This window comes from Glycine soja, chromosome 8 (assembly GCF_004193775.1).
Source record: "Glycine soja cultivar W05 chromosome 8, ASM419377v2, whole genome shotgun sequence".
Taxonomy (NCBI): Eukaryota; Viridiplantae; Streptophyta; class Magnoliopsida; order Fabales; family Fabaceae; genus Glycine; species Glycine soja.
Genome location: NC_041009.1, coordinates 23,563,358 through 23,584,100, shown reverse-complemented (window position 1 = coordinate 23,584,100; position 20,743 = coordinate 23,563,358). Strand labels below are relative to the sequence as shown.

Below are 20,743 nucleotides of genomic sequence, written 5' to 3'. Positions count from 1 at the left end.
GACTAATGTTTACAAGTTAAAGACTAGTGTAGGAATTTATTCACTTCATGATAAAACTTGACATGGAACACCGGACTTCAAAAAATAAACGTGACAGGAAGTGGAGTTGGAGTCAAGTTCTGTCAATGCAAACTGGATTTATTCTCCGTACTAATTTAGTAAACAAGATTAAAATAATTAGGTTTGATTGATATTTTGGCCCTCATGGTTGTCTTTATAATTTTTTCATATACGAAAAAAAAATTATAAGTTTTAATTTCTGTACACACGCATAAATTAAGTTTTGATCCCCGTTATTAACGCAGCTAGTATCTGGCGACTATTCATTTGCTTCACTCGCAAAAAATCACTTCAAAGTTCAAGTTCATCATGCAATATTTAACAACCTTAGCATATTAAAAGACACCCATTCTCTTACATTAACGTAAAAAGAAAAAATCAAAGTCAAACCAAATTTAAAAATGTCCGTCCACACGTATTGACTGCTACACCACACCGCAATTAATAATGTTTGTGATAACTTCCTTGCCACTTGCAGTTTGTGACGCGTATTGTTTATGATAAATTATTTCAATCTTTCTGTGTATTCTGTTTCACAAAAATGGCAGATGGTGTTGTTGCCTTTCTGCTGCAGAACTTGTCACGGCTTCTTGAGGATGAACTAAAACTGTTTTCTGGCGTGGAGGACAAAATCAGTTCGCTGTGCAATGAGCTCAAGTTTATAGACATCTTCCTCAAGAGCTCTGAGGGGAAGTCCAACGACAAAGTTGTGAAAGAAGTGGTGAGCCAAATAAGAGATGTTGCCTACAAAGCTGAGGATGTGGTTGACACTTACATTGCCAACATCACCAAACACAGAACCAGAAACACACTGAGCATGTTATTCCACTTCAAAGAACGGTTCATGGTGCTGCACAAAGTCGACGCCGAGATAGAAAAAATCAAGATCTGTATTGATGAGATTTACAAGAACAAGGAGAGGTATGGCATCAGAGAAAGTGAATACAAAAGCGAAGAAGAAGAAGCTGAAACACTCCGCAAGAGAAGGAGAGATGTGGAGGAAGAAGATGTAGTGGGCTTAGTGCATGACTCAAGTGTGGTAATTAAGCAACTCACCATGGAAAGTGATTCATGTCGTAAAGTTGTTTCCATAATTGGAATGGGAGGGTTGGGTAAGACCACTCTTGCCAGAAAGATCTATAACAACAATCAGGTGAGTGAATTGTTTACTTGTCGTGCATGGGGTTATGTGTCCAATGATTATAGAGCTAGAGAGCTTTTGCTGAGCCTTCTCAAGTGTTTGCTGTCCACGGATGAATATAATGATTTGTTCAAGAAAAGAATGGATGGAGGAGGCGAAGATATAAGTGAGGAAGAATTGAAGAAGAAGGTAGCAGAATGGTTGAAGGGGAAAAAGTACCTGGTAGTGCTTGATGACATCTGGGAAACACAAGTATGGGATGAGGTTAAAGGCGCCTTTCCAGATGACCAAAGAGGTAGCAGAATACTAATAACAAGTCGCGACAAGGAGGTGGCATACTATATAGGAACAAAGTCTCCCTACTACCTTCCCTTCCTTAATAAAGGCGAAAGTTGGGAACTGTTCTCTAAGAAGGTGTTTCGAGGTGAAGAATGTCCTTCTAATCTACAGCCTCTGGGTAGATCCATTGTTGAAATTTGTGGAGGTTTACCACTTGCCATAGTTGTTTTGGCAGGACTTGTTGCCAGGAAGGAGAAATCAGAAAGAGAGTGGAAGAGAATCAAGGAAGTGAGTTGGCATCTTACACAAGAAAAGACTCAAGTGATGGATATACTGAAGCTGAGCTATGACAGCTTGCCTCAAAGATTAAAGCCATGCTTTCTGTATTTTGGAATCTATCCCGAAGACTATGAGATCAGTGCAAGGCAATTGATCCAACTATGGACAGCTGAAGGGTTCATACATCCACAAAAACCTGGAATCCTGAGTACAGCAGAGATAGAAGATGTTGGTGACTACTACTTGGATGAGCTGGTGGATCGCAGCCTGGTGCAAGTGGCGAGTAGGAGGAGTGATGGTGGTGTCAAGACATGTCGGATTCACGATCTTCTTCGTGACCTCTGCATATCAGAGAGCAAATCCAGTAAGTTTTTGGAGGTTTGCACGGAGGTAAACATTGATACTCTATCCTTGAGCAATCCTCGTAGATTGTCCTTGCAATGCAAAGCACGGCCTAATATCTGTACAAAAAAATTTAATCAATCATACACTCGTTCCTTGTTCTTCTTTTCTGAAATTATGCACACACGTGGCATTCCAAAGAGCATCAAGAATGCTCGTGTGCTGTATTCAAAATCCAAAGGAGCAATGAATTACTCACTGCATAGTACTTTTAAGACGATGATCCATCTAAGGTATTTGAGAATAGACACAGGTGTCAGCCACATTCCAGCTTCTATAGGCAACCTTAGGAATTTAGAAACGCTAGATGTAAGATACAAAGAGACTGTCTCCAGTGAAATTTGGAAGTTGAAGCAACTGAGGCATCTTTATTTGAGAGGGGGTGCAAAATTGCCAGAAGTAGCTAGAGAAAGAAAGGTGAATCTTCAAACTCTGTGGTTAAGGGCTTTTGATCGACAAATGGTGTCCATGATGAACAAGGACATGTATGTCAATGACATATTTCCCAGGTTGAGAAAATTAGTTTTGCACTATCCATTTCATCGTCCTTCTCACGAACAATTACCAACTGTAAGGTTACCAAGTCTACACCACCTATGCAATCTCCATAGCCTAAAAATAATTGACTTTCTAGAACTTCCACCTGACAAAAATGCCTTTCCATCACATCTCACCAAGATAACCTGGAAACAAATACATGTCGGCAGTGACTTCTCTTTGATGAGTACTTTAGGATGGCTAACCAACCTACAAATTTTGAAAATGGGAAGGCAATGCTCTGACGTGTTGTTCGACCTTAATGTTGGTGCAGGAGAGTTCCCACAGCTTCAAGTATTTCAGATGAGGGGAATGAAACTCAGAAGCTGGAGATTGGACAAAAGTGCAATGCCACATCTTCAACATCTGCTCATTGAAGGCTGTGAATACTTGAATGATCTTCCTGAAGAAGTATGGTCCTTGACTACCTTACGAAAAGTGCATGTTTTGTGGCCTTCTGAAAGATTGGCAAACAGACTTCAAAATGTGAAATTAAAGAATGGCTGTAAGCTCATAATCTCTAATGCTCCTCCAAATGGTCAATCAGATCAGAATGCACTGACACATTCTGTATCAGTTGATGCCTGAAACAGGCATGCTTCTCATACACACTAAATTTCCATTTATAATCTTAGTTATTGCCTAATTTCTTTGTCTTTTGTCCCTGATTGTTCTATTGATGTGCTATCAATTTGACTCCAATGTTACTTCATTTACATGTTGATTGTAGTAGGCTTTTATTTTCTTGCTTTCATGAAATGATCTGTGATTCCTCTGCCTCCTTCTTTACCTAGATTGCAAGATATTTTGATTTACTTAGCATTTGAGACCTGGATTCACATGCATCATTTTGTTTGTTTGCAGGATCATTCACTAAAGAATATCGTTAGGAGCCCCACATTGGATTGAATAAGAAGCTCCATATGGTACTTAAGCCACTAGGCTCTCCCATCTAATAGACTAGTCTTTTGGGTTGGACTTTCCTCTTGTGCTTAGTTTTTTATTTTATTTCATTCTTTGAGAGACCACAGTGGCTTCCCTCTACTTTAAGGAGTTAATGTCCATATTTTTATGAAGATATGTTCTGTAACAACTGGTTTCAAGTATGGTTTAAGTCTTGTTGAAACCTAAACTTTCTTTGTTTTGTTGTTTTTTTATCTGTTACAGTACTTTGATGACTTTTTCTCTTTCGTTTTATCTAATATATTTCTTTGGTTTTCTTTTAGTTTTAGAGCAACTTGACTTTTGTGAAAAAGTATATTCTGGATTGGTGAAACCATATTTTCATTGGTATTATTTAAAAATATGTAACTTTGAATTTGGTTCCATACATCAGTCAGCATTGCTTGTCTATTTGGGTATTGATGTGTCATCTGCATTTGATTTCACTCGGGAAGAAAAGAGGATCAAGCTTTGTTAAGGAAGGTTTTTTTCCTTCAGAATGAACCTGTCGTGGCTCAAGTTTGGTTTCTTAACTCTGATTTCTCTGCTGTTGCTTTGGTATGGGCTTTTGGACATTTTTGCCTGAAGGACTTTGGGTTAATTGCTGTTCCAGATGTCTCACGTCACCACCTTACTGGAAAGGACGAATTTGTTGTATTAGCAACAGATGGGGTAGTTCCTTAAGGTTCCTTTTTCTTATGACATACTATCTATAATCTACAAATTAGTAAAAATTGATTCATATCAAGATCATAATTATGGTTAACCAATTCTAGAATGCAATTGACTCTAGATTTTATTCATACTGCTGCTTGCATTACGTTTGAGTAAGTTGAAATAATTGAATTTTGTTCCATATTACTACATTTAAATTGACTTGCTAACAACTTTTCACTTTAAACTCGTTGATAAAATTTACCAATTATTGTTTGACTTAACCACTAAAATAAATAAACACAAACTTACTCTTATCAAAAGTGGTATTGATGCATATTTTGATCTAGTTGTATCTCAGACCCATATCTATATACAGACTTGCATATTCTAACTACCCTCTTCTAAACTGGAATTTGTGGATTGTTAGCATTTTGAAAAAGCTTGTCCTTTACATCAATGTATATATTCTCCTGAGTTGTCTTGCAACACAAAAATTTGACTATTTTCGTACATATTATCTGCCTACATTTTTGCACTTAACTAAGTTATGGAAAAATAATTTGCTGATGAGATATACTTGGACAGATGGATGAAATTACACCAACTTTTTATAAAAAGGAAAAGAGTGCATTTTAATAGAATGTGCTGAACCCTGCAGAAAAGTTGGTCAGAAAAATCACTGACTTAAATGCAATTCTATAGATTTGGGATATTTCATCAAACAAAAATGTTGTGCTTGTGGACATTGTAGTATCTGCTGCACGCTCTGCTGCTTCTCAAGCACTGATTTAGTCAGCTGTTGAATGATGGAGGACAAATAACCTTTTTGTAAAGTTGATAAGTGTGTTGTACACCACAGACAATTTGATATCAGAGGCATCTATTGACCAATCTGTGTGCTGCCAGCTCTATTTGGAGAGAAGGGAATTGGAATTGAAGCTGAAAAACCATGTTTCTTCCCAAGCCTAGCTTGTTTTATTGAAAAGGTTGGGATAATTGTGCTGCAACAGTCAAAGAGAAAGGATGATAATTTTGATGATTTTTTTAGTTCTTCTGCTAATATACTTTTCATTTTGCTTTACTTCAACAGCATTTGAGGGGGAAGAGGGACTTTGATATATATTTCAATTTGCTTCTCCATATATTTGGTAGATTTTGAGTTTTTTTCTTTTTGTAAATATGCGACTCTAGATTCTTAGTTTATAGTTTGTATGTCATCTGAAATCTTATTGTTATGCGCTGTTGAATCAGGTTTCTGTTGACTCAACTAGTATGTTGTATTTCTATCAAACTTTTAATTGTATTGTAATTTTGAGGTTGAGGTATGATTGATCATATTTGGTACCTATTTTTCTGCAAATCCATAACATTCTCTAGAGGGATGGAGTTTCAAACTTATTAGAAGAAAACAATTTATAAGTTAGTCAGGTGTGGCAAACATGTCGAGTAAAGGGAGAAATTGCATTATATAGTTATAACCGCATTACTGGAAGATGTGCTAACTCCCATAATAGTTAGGCATGCATGCATTCCTTCCATTCTTTTTCTTGGATATTGTTGTCATAATGTCTAGGTTGAGTTTATTGCCAAACGATGACAATGGATTAGGAGAACTATGTTACACAAGATGTGAACGAGGGATTCAACCAGAGTAACTAATCATGCGATTTTAATTTATTTGGTTTAAGTTCTTCTTTCATATTATATATGGTATTTGTGTAGGTGTAGATTTTGCATCAGTAAATAGATTATGGAGCCATTGCCAAGGTAACTTTTTGTGTAGTTTACTCACTTCACTACCAATGATTTATAACTGAGCTAGATTTAATAAATTTATTGGTACAGTTTATAGTAAGTTTTTGCAATTTATTTTTTTAAAAATGATAACGCAAACTTTTATGTGATAGGGTTTATTAAATAACTATTTAAGTAAACTGTGTATTCAAATATATATCCCGTATCTGTTCTAGCTTACTTTTAAGAAAATGATTATTCTCTCAAAAGCTTTCTCAATAATCTGAAGAAAAAAAAATATAATTATATAAGTTCAATCAATAATTCATGCATCCGAGAAACATAAGGCTACCATTTTCTTTTGTCTTCAACTTCTCCCTTTGCTTTTTTATCGTTGGTTTATTTTGCTTTATCCATTCAACATTTTATCTTGCTTTCAGATTTAGTGAAGAAAATGTTATTTGGATTGGATGCCTTTTTTTTTCTTCCATATTTTGTGTTTTTTTCTTGTAGCTTTCTAAGCTGCTTTCACTTAGCTTATTGATGTTTGCTTGCTTATTTATTTTTCTTGTGGTCTTTTGCCTGCATTTCCTTTTGATTTTGGTTCCAGTTCTGAAACATAGTTTTCCCCCATACAATTTTTTGCGTCCTACACAGATAAGTAGTCCTCTAGAATTCTGCTTACTTCATCGTTATCTTCGCTATAGAAAGCTTTTCATTCTTCTTCCCTGTGTTAGATGATTAGTGCTTAATCAATTGGTGTTAGACTACAGACTGCAATTAATTCAGTTTTGCAGTTAGTTTTATTTTTCTGTTATAACAGAAATATTTATAATACTTGTTATCATGTTGTTATCTCCATCATGTAAAATTGGTATAAGTTATGGAACTTATGTATAATTTCAATAAACTTGTCTTGAGAAGAGCAGAAGAGTCCATTCAAAAGCGATCCAACTCTGGTCTAAATTCCGAGAAGATGAGTGCGCCATCGAAGAGAATTATTTCGTTTGAAATTGATGGTTCCAAGAACTTCTTTAAAGCAGGTGGGATTGGAAAGAACTTAGATAGATGATCTTTTTGATAATTGAAATATGAGTTGACGTAGCTATAAAGAAGTTACAGCAAGATGTCAAGTAGTGTTAGATATGTATATTTAGACATATTTACACGTGTCGAAATCATAGAATTCGACCATTAATATAAGTTTACAAATAAGACTTCCGACTATCAATTTGGGGATTGAAACATTATCAGTTAATTTCTCTAACACGGATAACGCCTACCATCAAAATTGACTATAAGTTCAGCAGGTCATCATGTATGTATTCAATTCCCACCTTTTATAAATTCATGTATTTTACTTTATTGTATTTTTCTAAACCTTTTACTCTTCCAATCCCCATTTCTATTCATTATTGAAATCGATATCGAAATATAATAACTATCGAAATTGATTTTATAATAAAAACATTATTATCAAATTTACTTACAAATTATATCACAAACAAGTCTTAATGAAAATTATATGTTGTTAAGAAGTGGTAAAATGACAATAAATTATCAAAAAAGACTATCACATTTGAGATATGGTATTACTTTTTTTTAGACACATCCTTAACCTTCTATGAAGGGATGGAGGGATGAAGTTATAACCTTGTTAGAAGAAAAAAAAATTAAGCAAGATAGGTGTGGCGGCATACGAGAAAAGTATTGTATTAGCAAAATCATTTGCAACATATTATATCAGCAAAGGTACGCATTCACATGCATTCATTTGGATTTTGTTGCCATAATGTCTTACTTGAGTTAATTTATTGTCGAAGGAAGTCACGGTGTCGTGGATGATCTAACCAACGTGGAATTCAACGAGTGTAACCAAGTTTATTGGTACCGTTTATACTGTATAGAAAGTTTTTGTAGTTTATTTCAATAAATTTATCACACAAATATTTATAAGAAACAAATTTTGTTTTTTTTTCCAAATTATAAGAAACAAATTTATTATTAACTCTATTTTTTTTCGATGTAGGTAGAAAACAGCCCCAATCAACATCGACTCAAAAATAGTTTACTGGCATTAGTAAAAAATATTATCCTGTTGATATCAGTAAAAAAATTTGTCCCAATCAAGATTGCCAAAAACTAGAAGTACATTCGGATTGAGTTGGGTCAAGTTTGGTTAAATTTGTTATTCAACCCGATCAAAATTTAACATGTAGGTAGGGTTTGTACATTTTTCTATGTCCAACATAACTCAATCCGATTATAAACAAGTTGGATAGGGTTAAGTTAATTGAGTTTGAATATTTAAAAATTATTATATATTTGTAAAAATTACTTTTTTTAAAATAATAATTTGTTTTTACCTAAAATTTTATAAGTATATAATGACTAAATTTTCTCAAAAGAGACTAAATTGTGACAATATTTAACTAATAAAATTGATTTCAATATTAATACGATATTTTTATTTTAGATAGAAATGAAATATTATATTAGTATGATAAAACATAAATAAAATCAAGACAAGATAAAAGTAACAACTTAAGAAAAAAATCATGGGTGATTTAATTTAATAAATTATGTGAGCTAAAAAGTAATGTGTGTTAATTTAATAATTAACTTATATATAATAATAAATTTAATTATATGGTTTCAGTTGGATCGGATTAAAAAAAACAAAATGTTACTCAATCTGTATATGATCGAGTCTTAATTAAGTTTGATCGAATTCAACCCGAATACTTAGAAGAGTCAACTCAATATAATTAGGTTGGATTGAGTCACGAGATGACTTAGACCGATAAACACTCCTACCAAAAATTGCCCTAATCAATATGAGAATTAAAAAAAACTTGTTAGCATCAACCAAACAATAACATCAAATTATCAAACAGTAACATCAATGTTGGTTGAAAAAAAACATTGTCAACATTGTCACGTCAAAAATTATCCTCAAATTCTTTAATTGTTAAGTTATATCAATTTTGACTCTTAAGAATTTATTGGAAAATTCATTCGATTTTGAAAATAATGGATGAATTATTAATCATTCATAAAATAAATAAATGGATTGGATCTAATTCATTTAACTTTTTTTGGATTTAAAGGATGGATCGGATGGATTTACTTACTTGTGGATGAATTGAATGAATGAATACTAATTGATTTGTTACTCCTACTTACTACTGTACAACTTCTAGTACAAAGTATAAGAGATTTTAACTCTTCTAAAATTTCTTTTAAGGCATTAAATTTCACCAATTCCATGTCATTGCCTTATATTCAGCCTCTACGCTACTTATAGCCACAACATTTTTTATTTTATTTCTCTAGGCAAACAAAATTTACCAAACAAAAGTACAATAGTCAAATGTTGACTTTTAATCAGTAATGGATCCAATTCAATCTACTGAACACTTCAATGCCTTGTTGCCCAATATTTTTTAGGCACATCATAACCTCCTCTTTGGAGGGATGGAGCGTCAACCATTTACAGTATATATTACCGTTAATGATTGCATTGCCGGAAAGATGTGCTATATAGTTAATATAACCCTTATAAAAGGTAGGCAGGCGTTCATTTGGATATTGTTGTCAATGTCTTCTTTCTTCATTTTTTTTTCCTTCTTAATCCCTTCTTCATATTGTATATGGTGTGAAGATAAATCTTATGAAATTTAATGTAGTTATAATAATTTTTTATATATTATAGTAAAAATTAGGTTTAATTGTATTTTTTCTCTCTATAATTTATCAAATGGGTTGATTTTAGTCTCTGTATAATTTATCAATATGGAATTTGAATCCACTATACGCACAAACACACAACTAGGATACTTATAACTTGGTTTAAATATATTTTTTATTTCTAATAAATACTTATTTTTTATTTATTTTCTAATAAATATTTATTTTACATTAAGTCTTTAATAAAATAACAATTTTACTTTTTGGTCTCTAATATTTTGTTTTAAATTTTCATAAATTAATGAATTTTATTTTATTTTTAAATAATTACAAATGATCATTCATGCATCCGAGAAACATAGACCTAGCATTTTCTTTTTCTCTTTTTGAGAGAAAGGCCTATCATTTTTTTTTTGTGTTCAACATTTCCATTTTTTTTCTAATCTTTTGGGCAAATTCTACAGTAAACTTTCTCATGGTGAGAAAGTAAATTCTCACTTTTAGATTTTTTCGAAAACTAAAATTTGAATTTTCATCTTTTAGAGACGAATTTCTCGTTGCTCTACACATTTAGGGATAAAAATGGCTTTTTATCCAATGAATAAAGCAAAACTTTCCCACCCCATGAAAGTATTACTTGCACTATTATATGTTTTTAAGTTTGATCTTATGGTTGAGATTTTTTTCATTTTTCATTTCCTTTTTTTATAACTTTCCCAAATTTCCTTTTTCTTCCCCTTCTTCTGTTTGTCTTCTCTCTATTCTTATTCTCCGTTGAAAACCATTGTTTCCCCTCATCAACACGCCACACCAGATCTCAAATCACTAATTTAATGCCCTGAAATTTCGATAACTAAAAATAGATGTTTGATGTATTTCTTCTATTATTTAATTACTTGATTAATTTGGATTAGTTGAAATGTTGTGTGAATTATCCTTGTGTAATTGTTTGGTGTGGATGTTAGGTTATGTGGAGTTTGATTGATTTGTGTTAGAACTATGTGATTTCTGAGATTGACCCAAAATCTGTTTCGGTAAAACCATGACGCTGGATTCATTAACCGTTGGATCACCTTCAAATTTGGACTGTAGGCTCAAAACCCACTTTTGCACATTTTGACCATTGGGATTTTCATAATAGCATCTGGAGCGTGAGATATGACCTTTGTACAGAAGGAGTGAAATATGTTGGAGCAAAGATTTGCCCAAAACTCGCCTAGGCAAGCAAAATTTTGTCCGAGCGAGTCTTGTTGGTTACAAATATGTCTAGCAGCATAAAAACACACATTTCTCTCCTCTCTTCTCCCTCAAACCCTCATCCAACACCCCAAACCTCCTCCTCCACGACCCACGAGCCACTGTTGTTTGTCGTCGGACCACCACATGAAGAGGAACACTTTAATCGAAACAAAATCCTCTAAATCCAACTAGAAGATTCGATAGAGAACAGAGCTCTCGACCCTCCGTTTGCATTTTCTTCGAGGCAACCATGATTTCTAAGTTTTCTCCTAGTTAGTTTGAGCCTATCTTTTCATCTCTTTTGACTTGGGTATTGTTATTGAATGTTTTTACACTTCCTTTGGAAAAAACCTTAAAAATGAGACGTTGTAAAAGTTGCATTTTTATAAAAATAGATTTCGTTTTTGTGACCTTTGTCGAACCCCGATCACATTGGTGTAATTGGAATTTCAAAATGATGTCTCTTTGATGTAGACCACAAAACACCCCTTTAGTAACTTTCAAAATGATGTCTCTTTGATGTAGACCTCAAATGTTAATGTTAATCTTATCTTTGAAATCTATACTAAATTGTCTTTGATTTGATAAATAAAGCTTTGCATTTGGATGAATGGACATGAACCTAAGAGATCTCAAAACAACACCATGAGGAACTAACAAAAGAATATAAATAGGTGAGGAGAGTTTATTGTTTGTTTATAGATTTTGATACCATATTTGGGGTCAAGGAACCCAATTATGGGGATGTCTGTGTGCCCCTGTGTATGTTGGTTTTCAAGAAAAAAACTTTATTTTTAACTAATGGGATGTGATATATTTGTTATTGATGAATGAAATTGTGAATGATGTTGTTGTTGAAATGATTGTAATTTTTGGGGAAAAGTCTTAATTATAGAGAAGACTCTGTCCAAAATTTTATATATGTTCTTCTATTTAATTTTTTATTAAATATTAAATGGACATAAGAGTTTGTTTTGTATATCATAGTTCTCCTCTTTAATTTATAATTTTTCCCTAAAATATCAATCTCGTGGTATTATGAATTGTTATTGTATGAGATTTGTGTTGTCTGAAGACCTAGGGAATGTGAATCCCAGGCATGAATTTATATATGTGTGTGGGGGATGTGGTTGCTTGTGATGTTGATGATATTAAGATGAGATGATTGTTGACGTTGATGATGACATTGAGATGAGATGATGTTGATGTTGATGTTGATAATGTTATTGTGATGGATGTATGTTGTGTATGTACATGGGGGGTGTAGTGACCTATTGAATATCCCTGAAGAGGGAAGGAGATTGGTTTAAATTTTAAAGCATCCCTAGAGAGGGAAGGTGATTTCTTAGAATTCTTAACTATCCGCAGTTAGTGCATTGATGATGCCCGTGTTTCATATTTCATAATTGCATGGAAATAATATAAACTTTGTCAGTAAGTATTTGTGGTCTTTCATGAGGAAAAATGCTAGTACTTGGGGGCATATCACTCTATTTGGAACTCACTTGTGACTCATGCTGATAACCATGGAGGGGGAGTTGCCTGTGCACGATAAGGTGACCTCGACACTTATTGTCTAGTTTTCCTAAGTGAGAGTGTCATGTGGACACACTTAGGCTATTTCCTTATGAATGGCGCCACATTGCATTTTAGAGTTGAGTTAGGTGCATGCATCATTCTTAGCATAATTGATTTGAATTGTGAAAAAGTTAATGACTAGTTTGTTAAGTGTATGTTGAACCGATGGATTATTGAGAATGATTGTGATTATTTTTATTGTTTTCTTGCTAATCATTGTCATCTATTATTTGTTGATCTTTTATAATAAACTCACCTTGCAATTATTGTATCGTGTGATTGGTGCCTGTGATGATCTCGAAATTTCGTTCGTGGAAGCAGATGAGCAACAGTAGGTGTCTTGGAAAGTCTTTTGTTGGAGCCGTCAAGCCGACGTGATAATGTTGGAATTTATTTTGGGAGAGAGTTATGTTTTGTTATCAACTTTTCCTTAGTTGGTTCCTTAATTGATTTAGATAAATGTAAAAACTGAATTATGTGTTTAATGATTACAGATCCAAGGAGCTTTTGCTGAGTCTTCTCAAGTGTTTGCTGCTAGGTCCAAATATAACGGATTATTTAGGGAAAAAACATATGAAGATGAAGATTTAAGTGAGGAAGAGCTAAAGAAGAAGGTAACATAATGTTTAAAGGGGAAGAAATACTTGGTAGTGCTTGATGACATTTAGGAAACCAAAGTATGGCATGAGGTTAAAGAAATCTTTCGAGATGACAAAAATGGTATTCGAATACTTATGACAATTCGTAACAATGATGTGGAACTCTATACATGAACTATGTCTGTAACGACCCGCCTCGTCGCTACGATATCAACACTCTAATATGTGATAATTTCAATTTTTATAAAAAGAACTCCCTTAATTTGCTTATGAAAATAAAAGTAATTTTGTCTCGACATACATTCATCCAACAACACGCCATTACTTAAGTGAATATATATAATTATATAGGAACAATAACTCGGTACACGTCATACACATAACGGAAATTAAATATGTTCGTAAATATAATTAAAATCCAAGTTTTACATTTTTAACTCAACAAAATAAAAGTTGAAAACCAACTAAGGAGGAGTCGATTACAAAACACAACTCTCTCCCAAAATAATGTCAACGTCATCACGTCAGCTCGACGACTCCTCACCAGAATCTTACTCCCTGCACCCTGCTGCTGTCATTCTGCTCCCACGAACAATGTTTGCGATCATCACAGGTATCAACCACACGATACAAAATTGCAAGGGTGAGTTCATTATAAAAAGAATCAATACCAAATCCAAATAACCACAATTAGCAAGAAACATAGGCGAACATTATGAGCTTACACAACATTCATTATTCAATGCTCACATCCAATAATTATTCATCATTCACATTCAACAATTACTCATCATCCATATTCAACAATTTCTCATCATCCATCCATGGATCCAATCAAGACTGCACAGAATGATGCATGCACCTGACTCAACTCTCAGATGCAATGTGGTATGTACCAACAACCAAATCTTAGGAAATTGCCTAAGCGTGTCCACATGACACTCTCACTTAGGGAACCATACAGAGTTTGTCGAGACCACCCGGTTGTGCACGTAACTGCCCCCCCCCATGGGTGACCAACCTGGGGGCCCAAAGGAGTTCCCTATCAGGTGACAAGCCCCCTCAGTACAAAGTACACTCTGCCACAGTTACTCTATTTCCTGTGTCGTATGAGATATGAACACGGCCAAAAGTAAGTGCCAAAGACCATGGACCAATTAAAGCGCCTAAGCATCCCCTCAAAATGCTTAGATTCTTTAACCATGTTTGTCACCCACGTCTAGGCCATCCAACAAAGTCAGTGCACTTACCCCCCATGACATACACTCCATACGATGTATGAACGTGGCCCAAAGCAAGTGCCAAAGACCCTGGAAGATCAGTGCACTTCACCCCCCACGAACATACACAACATCCAATGTATGAACGTGGCCTAAAGCAAGTGCCAAAGACCCTAAAAGGTAAGTGCACTTCGCCCCCCATAACCACACACAACATGCACATGCCAATGCATTTCTAACATCAATCAACATTCCATTTTCACATCATTCTCAACATAGATATCATCTCGTCTCAATGACATTATCAACAACAACAACAACATCATTTCATATTCACATAATCATCAACATTAACATCAATTCATGTTGACATGGTCTTTATTAACAACATCATCTCAAATCAATATCATCATAATTATCAATATCACCACATATCAATTAAAATCCTCAATAGCGACATCAACAACAAATTGCATTCCGCACATATATATATTTCTTTCATGCCTGAGACTCACACTCACAGGTCTTCAAGCAACACAAATCAAATAAAGACAACAATATCATTCATCACAGTAAACATATATGCATTGCATCCCATTCGTCAAACATAGTTTTTTTTCCTGAAAAACCAGCATGCATATCAATAACAATTATATCGCATCCCATTAGTTAAGAACACCATTTTCTATAAAATAAAAATCAGCATGCAACATGGACAGACAGTTATCCTCATAGCTAGGTTCTTTGACCCTAACTATGAAGTTAAAACGGTAAATTTTATAATAAACTCCCCTCACCTATTGTGAGCTACCCGCGGGATCCTCGTCACGTCACTTGGAGATTTCTTTTCTTCTCCGCTCGTCGATTCCATGCAATCCTCTACCATACCAAAACAAAGGAGACTTAATATAGATTTCAGAAAACAAAGCTAATAACAATGCTCTGGATCAAACACCCACATCACTACATAAAAGTGTTGAGAGCATTTCGGGTTTTACAAAGGGACATCATTTGCAAATTCCGACCACGCCAATGTGACCGGGGTTTAGTGTAGGTTACGAAAATAACACCCATTTCATGAAAGGATAACGTTTTACAACGTCTCTTTGCTCTAGGGTTTTTCAAAGGAAGCGTAAGACATGCAATGGCGGTTCCAAAGTCAGAAAAGATGCAAAGACAAGCTGAAACTAACAAGGAACAAGCATAGAACCATGTTTACCTCGAAGGAAAATGAAAGGTCAGATTAAGGCATCGTTCTCTACCGAAACCGCGAGGCAAGTTGGAAGATTTCGCTTCGGTTGAAGGGTTCCTCTCGGTGTGGGGTTTCAACAGAGAACAACGGCGGTTTGTGGTGGCTAATGGTGGTTGTGGGTGATGAAGAAAGAGTTTGGAATGTTGGAAATGGTTTTGGAAGAAAGAAAGGAGAAGAAATGGCATTTTTCCAAAGCTACTTGGACTACAAGGCTCAAAACGCACAAGGGAGTAATGCTCTCGGGAACGGAAACTTCGCGCACACTCCAGACATCTTCTCAAAGATCCCAACGGTCCGATCGTGGAAAAGTGTCTTGTAAAGCTGAAAACCAAATTTCGAGAAGATCCAACGGTTAAAAAAGACTGGGAAGCGTTTTTACCGAGACAGCTTCATGTAGCTTCCTTGAGAAGCTTCATTAAGAGGCTTCCTCAAGAAGCTTCCTCATGGCTTCTTTGAGAAACTTTCTCAAGAGGCTTCTTTGAGAAGCTAACGCTTTAACTACTAACACCCTTCTAATAACTAAACTCACCTCCTTGAAAATAATTACAGATAAAATAACACAACAAATATAATCAAACATCAAACATAATTACTAATAATATATAGATATATATATCAGGGTGTTACAACTCTCCTACCTTTTTAAAAATTTCGTCCTCGAAATTTACCTTACTCAAACAAGGATGGATGAGCTTCTCGCATTTGACTCTCTAGTTCCCACGTGGCATCTTCTCCTGATGCACCTCCCTAGATCACCTTGACCAACGGAATCTCTTTCCCTCTTAGGTGTTTTGTTCGCCTATCCTCGATCCTCAAAGGCAATGTTTCATATGTCAAATTCTCCTTCACTTGTACATCATCCAATTTCTATCACATGGGATGGATCACGGATATACTTACGGAGTTGAGACACATGAAAGACATTGTGAAGATTAGAAAGAGACGGGGGTAATGCAATTTGGTATGCCACAGGGCCAACTCTTTTAAGAATTTGGAAAGGACCGATAAAGCGAGGTGTGAGTCTTTGGGATTTCAACACTCGACCAACCCCAGTCCACAGAGTGACTCTCAAGAATACATGATCATCAACCTCGAATTCCAGATCTTTCCTCCTCTTATCATGATAACTTTTTTGCCTACTCTAAGCAGTCCTCATCCTTTCTTGGATTAACTTGACTTTCTCGGTGGTTTGTTGTACCACTTCAGGTCCTAAGGTAAGGACTTCTCCGGATTCTAGCCAACATAGGGGTGTCCTACACCTTCTACCATACAAAGCTTCATAGGAAGCCATGCCAATCGTAGAGTGAAAACTGTTGTTATAAGCGAACTCTATCAATGGAAGAAAACTCTCCCAGCTTCCTTTCTGCTCTAAGACACACGCCCTCAAAAGGTCCTCCAATGACTGAATGGCCCGTTCAGTTTGGCCATCAGTCTGAGGATGGTAGGCTGAACTTAGTCTAAGCTTGGTCCCCAACGCTCTGTTCAAGCTCTCCCAAAATCTAGAGGTAAACCTAGGATCTCTATCAGATACTATGCTAGATGGCACACCATGTAATCTGACAATCTCACTTATATACAGGGAGGTCAACTTCTCCAAGGAAAATCTGATATTAATGGGAATGAAGTGAGCAGACTTAGTCAGTCTATCAACAATAACCCAGATAGAATCTAAACCTCTAGGGGTCCTAGGTAGTCCTACCACAAAATCCATAGAAATATTGTCCCACTTCCACTGGGGTATCTCTAAAGGTTGTAACTTCCCTGAAGGTCTCTGATGTTCTATCTTAGCCTTCTGACAGACTAGGCACGCATAGACAAACTCACTAACCTCTCTCTTCATGTTGGGCCACCAAAACATCACCTTCAAATCCTGATACATCTTGGTAGCACCAAGATGGATGCTCAAATTACTCCTATGTCCTTCCTCTAAGATCATCTCCTAAGTTCAGGCACATTGGGAACACAAATCCTATCTTGAAGTCTCAAAACTCCATCTAATCCAACATTGAAACTATTGTCCCTTCCTGACTTTATAGCCTCTAACTGAGTCCTTAGAAAATGATCGATCTTCTGGCCCTCCTTGATATCTCCTAGTAACTCACTAGTAATCCTCAAAGTTCTTAATCTCATACTATTAGGAGTAAACTCACATGCAAAACTAAGGTCTCTAAACTGTTCCAGGAGATCCATCTCTCTAACCATCAAGGCAGACATATGTAGAGATTTCCTACTCAAGGCATCAGCCACTACATTGGCTTTACTGGGATGGTAGCTAAGCTCAAAATCATAATCCTTGAGAAACTCTAACCATCTCCTTTGTCTCATGTTCAGCTCCTTCTGACTAAACAAGTATTTAAGGCTCTTATGATCACTAAACACCTCGAACTTAGAGCCAAACAGATAATGCCTCCACATCTTAAGGGCAAAAAATACAACAACCAACTCTAGATCATGGGTAGGATAATTCCTCTCATGAGTCTTAAGCTGTCTAGAAGCATAGGCCACTATTTGGCCATTTTGCATCAACACTCCCCCCTAAACCCATCTTTGATGCATCATAATACACCTCAAATGGTTCTCTCGGGTTAAGCAAAACTAGCACTGGAGCGGTCATCAATCTTTCCTTAAGGGTTTGGAAACTATGCTCACATTAGGTATCCCACACAAAAGCTTGACCCTTACGAGTCAGTTTAGTCAAAGGTAGAGCCAACTTGGAGAAACCTTCTATGAATCTCCGGTAGTATCCTGCTAAGCCTAGAAAACTCTTAATATGAAAAATAGACTTAGGACTCTCCCACTCCAAAACATCTTCTAGCTTAGATGGATCTACAGCTATACCCCCTTGAGATATCACATGCCCTAGGAAACTAACTTTCTTTAACCAAAACTCACACTTGGACAACTTAGCATAAAGTTATTTGTCCCTAAGGGTATGCAACACAATCCTCAAATGTTCTTCATGTTCCTCTCTAGTCTTGGAGTATACCAAAATATCATCTATGAATACTACCATTGGGCGCTCGTTTTAATATTCAAGACAATAATTGATTATCAAATCTAGAGCACCTAAGAGCATCTCCAACCGGAGGTGCTTCGTTGGTTTCTTATGCTAAGGAACGGTTTCTTTTGAGTTCTTTGACATTGGAGCAAAGTGACGTGGCAAATTCGGTTTCTTTCGCGGACAGTGGATTCCTTATATAAGGAATTGTTTCTTACCAATAAAAAACTATTATTTTATAGAATTTGTACCCCCCAACCACAAGAACAACAAAAAGGAAGAAGATGAACAGTTCCAACAAACGCAAAGATGAAATTTCACAAAAAAAAATTGCGCAAATTAAATAGTACCAACTTTCATAGTTATCAAGTGTGGATAAAACAAAATAAAATAAAAACAACATGAAGCAAATCCCTACCTCCAGAGAAAGAAGAAGGGACAAAAACAAAACCAAAAAAATGTGAAGCCGCTATAGACCCACAACCAGATGACAAAGAGGATAGCGTAGACGAACAAATCGAGGAGGAGGACCCACATGTGTTTGGCCTTGTTGTTGTGGTTGTGGAGCTGCTGGTGGTGCTGGGGCTTGAGCAAAATGGATTCGTCGGAGTCGTCGAGCGTGGCAGGCTCGTCATTGGGCCTTTTCTTTTTTTCTAGCCTTGAGCTGGAGGGTGGAGAAGAGGAGAGTGTTGTTTTTTTTCAAGCCCTGAGGAGGAGAGGGTTATGGTGAAGTGCGTTTTGGAAGATGGTGTGAAATTGGGGTGGGATTGGAAGGAGAGATGGGCCAAAGTGGTGATTGTTGTTGGTGGTGGTGCATTGGAACTCGAAGGAGTGGATGGGAGGGGAAGGTTTTGGAGAAAAAAGAAGAGTGAAAAGTCATTTATTTTAATGTTATGTAATTTTTTTATTTTGAATTTATATTTAATATTTTCTTCATTTATTTATACTTATTATTTGTATACATAAAAACTGAAAAAATAAATTAGTTATTCTTATAATAAAATAATTTAAATGTTTAGATTTCTTGTGATTTCTTGCTATTTCTTGCATTGGAGTGAAATTCTGTATAAATTTCTTATGAGTGACGTGGCATTGCAGGGACCACAAAAAGTGTTATGGGAACCACAAAAAGATGATTAAGAAATCCATATAAGAAACTTTCGCTAGAGATGCCCTAAGCAATCTTCATAGCCTAAAAATAATGAGAAGTCTACAACATCCATCAAATCTTACCAAGATAGCCTTGAAACTAGGACAAAGACATGTCTACCCTTCCATGGACACACTAGGACAACTAACCAACCTCCAAATTTTGAAACTAATTGGAGAAGACAATGGTGTTGGAATTTGGCTTGATTTTGATTTTAGAATGGAAGAGTCCCCTAAACTTTAAGTGTTTCATATAAAGAGAGTAAACGTCGTATCATGGAGATTAGAGGGAGGTGCAATGCCCTGTCTTTGACATCTTCTCATTAAAAAGTGTCATATCTTGAATAAGCTTCTCGAACAACTCTGGTTAGCGACTACCTTACTACTAGTGCATATTAAGAGGCCTTCAAAACGATTGGCTTACAGCTTCCGAAATTTGAAGTCGAGGAATGGTTGTAAGCTCATAATCTCTGACGATATATAACATTCTCCTTTAAAATAATTAAAAATACAGCATTTTTCTTTATACATGTATTATTAAGTAGCATGTAAATATAGTAATAACTACTCCCTCCTATCCTATATATTGATCACATTCTAGAAGGAACACTTGGTCCTATTTATAAGTCATCAACTAACCTATTAATAATGATTTTCCAATTCTATTCTTTATACTATTCTCAACACTTCATTATTAAGAAAGTCTATTTTCCATGCACCGTCCACCCACTCTTCTCACTCCATGCAATTAATGAAAATATGAGTACATCTTCAAATACTTCATTCTCTTTCTGTCTCTCAGATTATCTATGCCTTTTGTTTTCTTTCTCAATTGAAACTGGAACGTTTTTCTCTCCATGGAGAAAGGCAAGGAACCCATTGTAAGCCATGAGGATTTGTTAGCATTGGTTGTTGAAGACTCAGACACTGAACAACTCACTAGAGTTTGAACATTGATGGGAATAATAGAGTAATGGGTGAATATTA

At 35.5% G+C, this 20,743-nt stretch overlaps 1 protein-coding gene across 4 annotated transcripts; it reads left to right on the top strand.

Annotated features, from left to right (window-relative positions):
- Positions 1-525: 525 nt before the first annotated feature.
- On the top strand, positions 526-5,645 carry LOC114422829 (putative disease resistance RPP13-like protein 3). 4 transcript variants are annotated; one of them, XR_003668750.1, is made up of 3 exons: positions 526-2,149; positions 2,973-3,291; positions 3,563-5,641. XR_003668750.1 is itself a non-coding variant. In XM_028389367.1 (2 exons), exon 1 carries the CDS (start codon positions 602-604, stop codon positions 3,284-3,286), a length of 2,685 nt encoding a protein of 894 aa, XP_028245168.1. In that variant the 5' UTR covers positions 527-601; the 3' UTR covers positions 3,287-3,291; positions 3,563-5,641. The 4 variants fall into 4 exon arrangements, 1 of the variants encoding a protein (XP_028245168.1); XR_003668749.1 differs by having other exon boundaries at positions 527-3,291; positions 3,563-3,624; positions 4,035-5,645; XR_003668748.1 differs by having other exon boundaries at positions 527-3,291; positions 3,563-4,312; positions 5,000-5,641.
- The last annotated feature ends 15,098 nt before the right edge of the window (positions 5,646-20,743 follow it).

Bases quoted from the DNA above. Each gene is read 5' to 3' on its own strand.
- LOC114422829 (XM_028389367.1), top strand. From the start codon at position 602: ATGGCAGATGGTGTTGTTGCCTTTCTGCTGCAGAACTTGTCACGGCTT.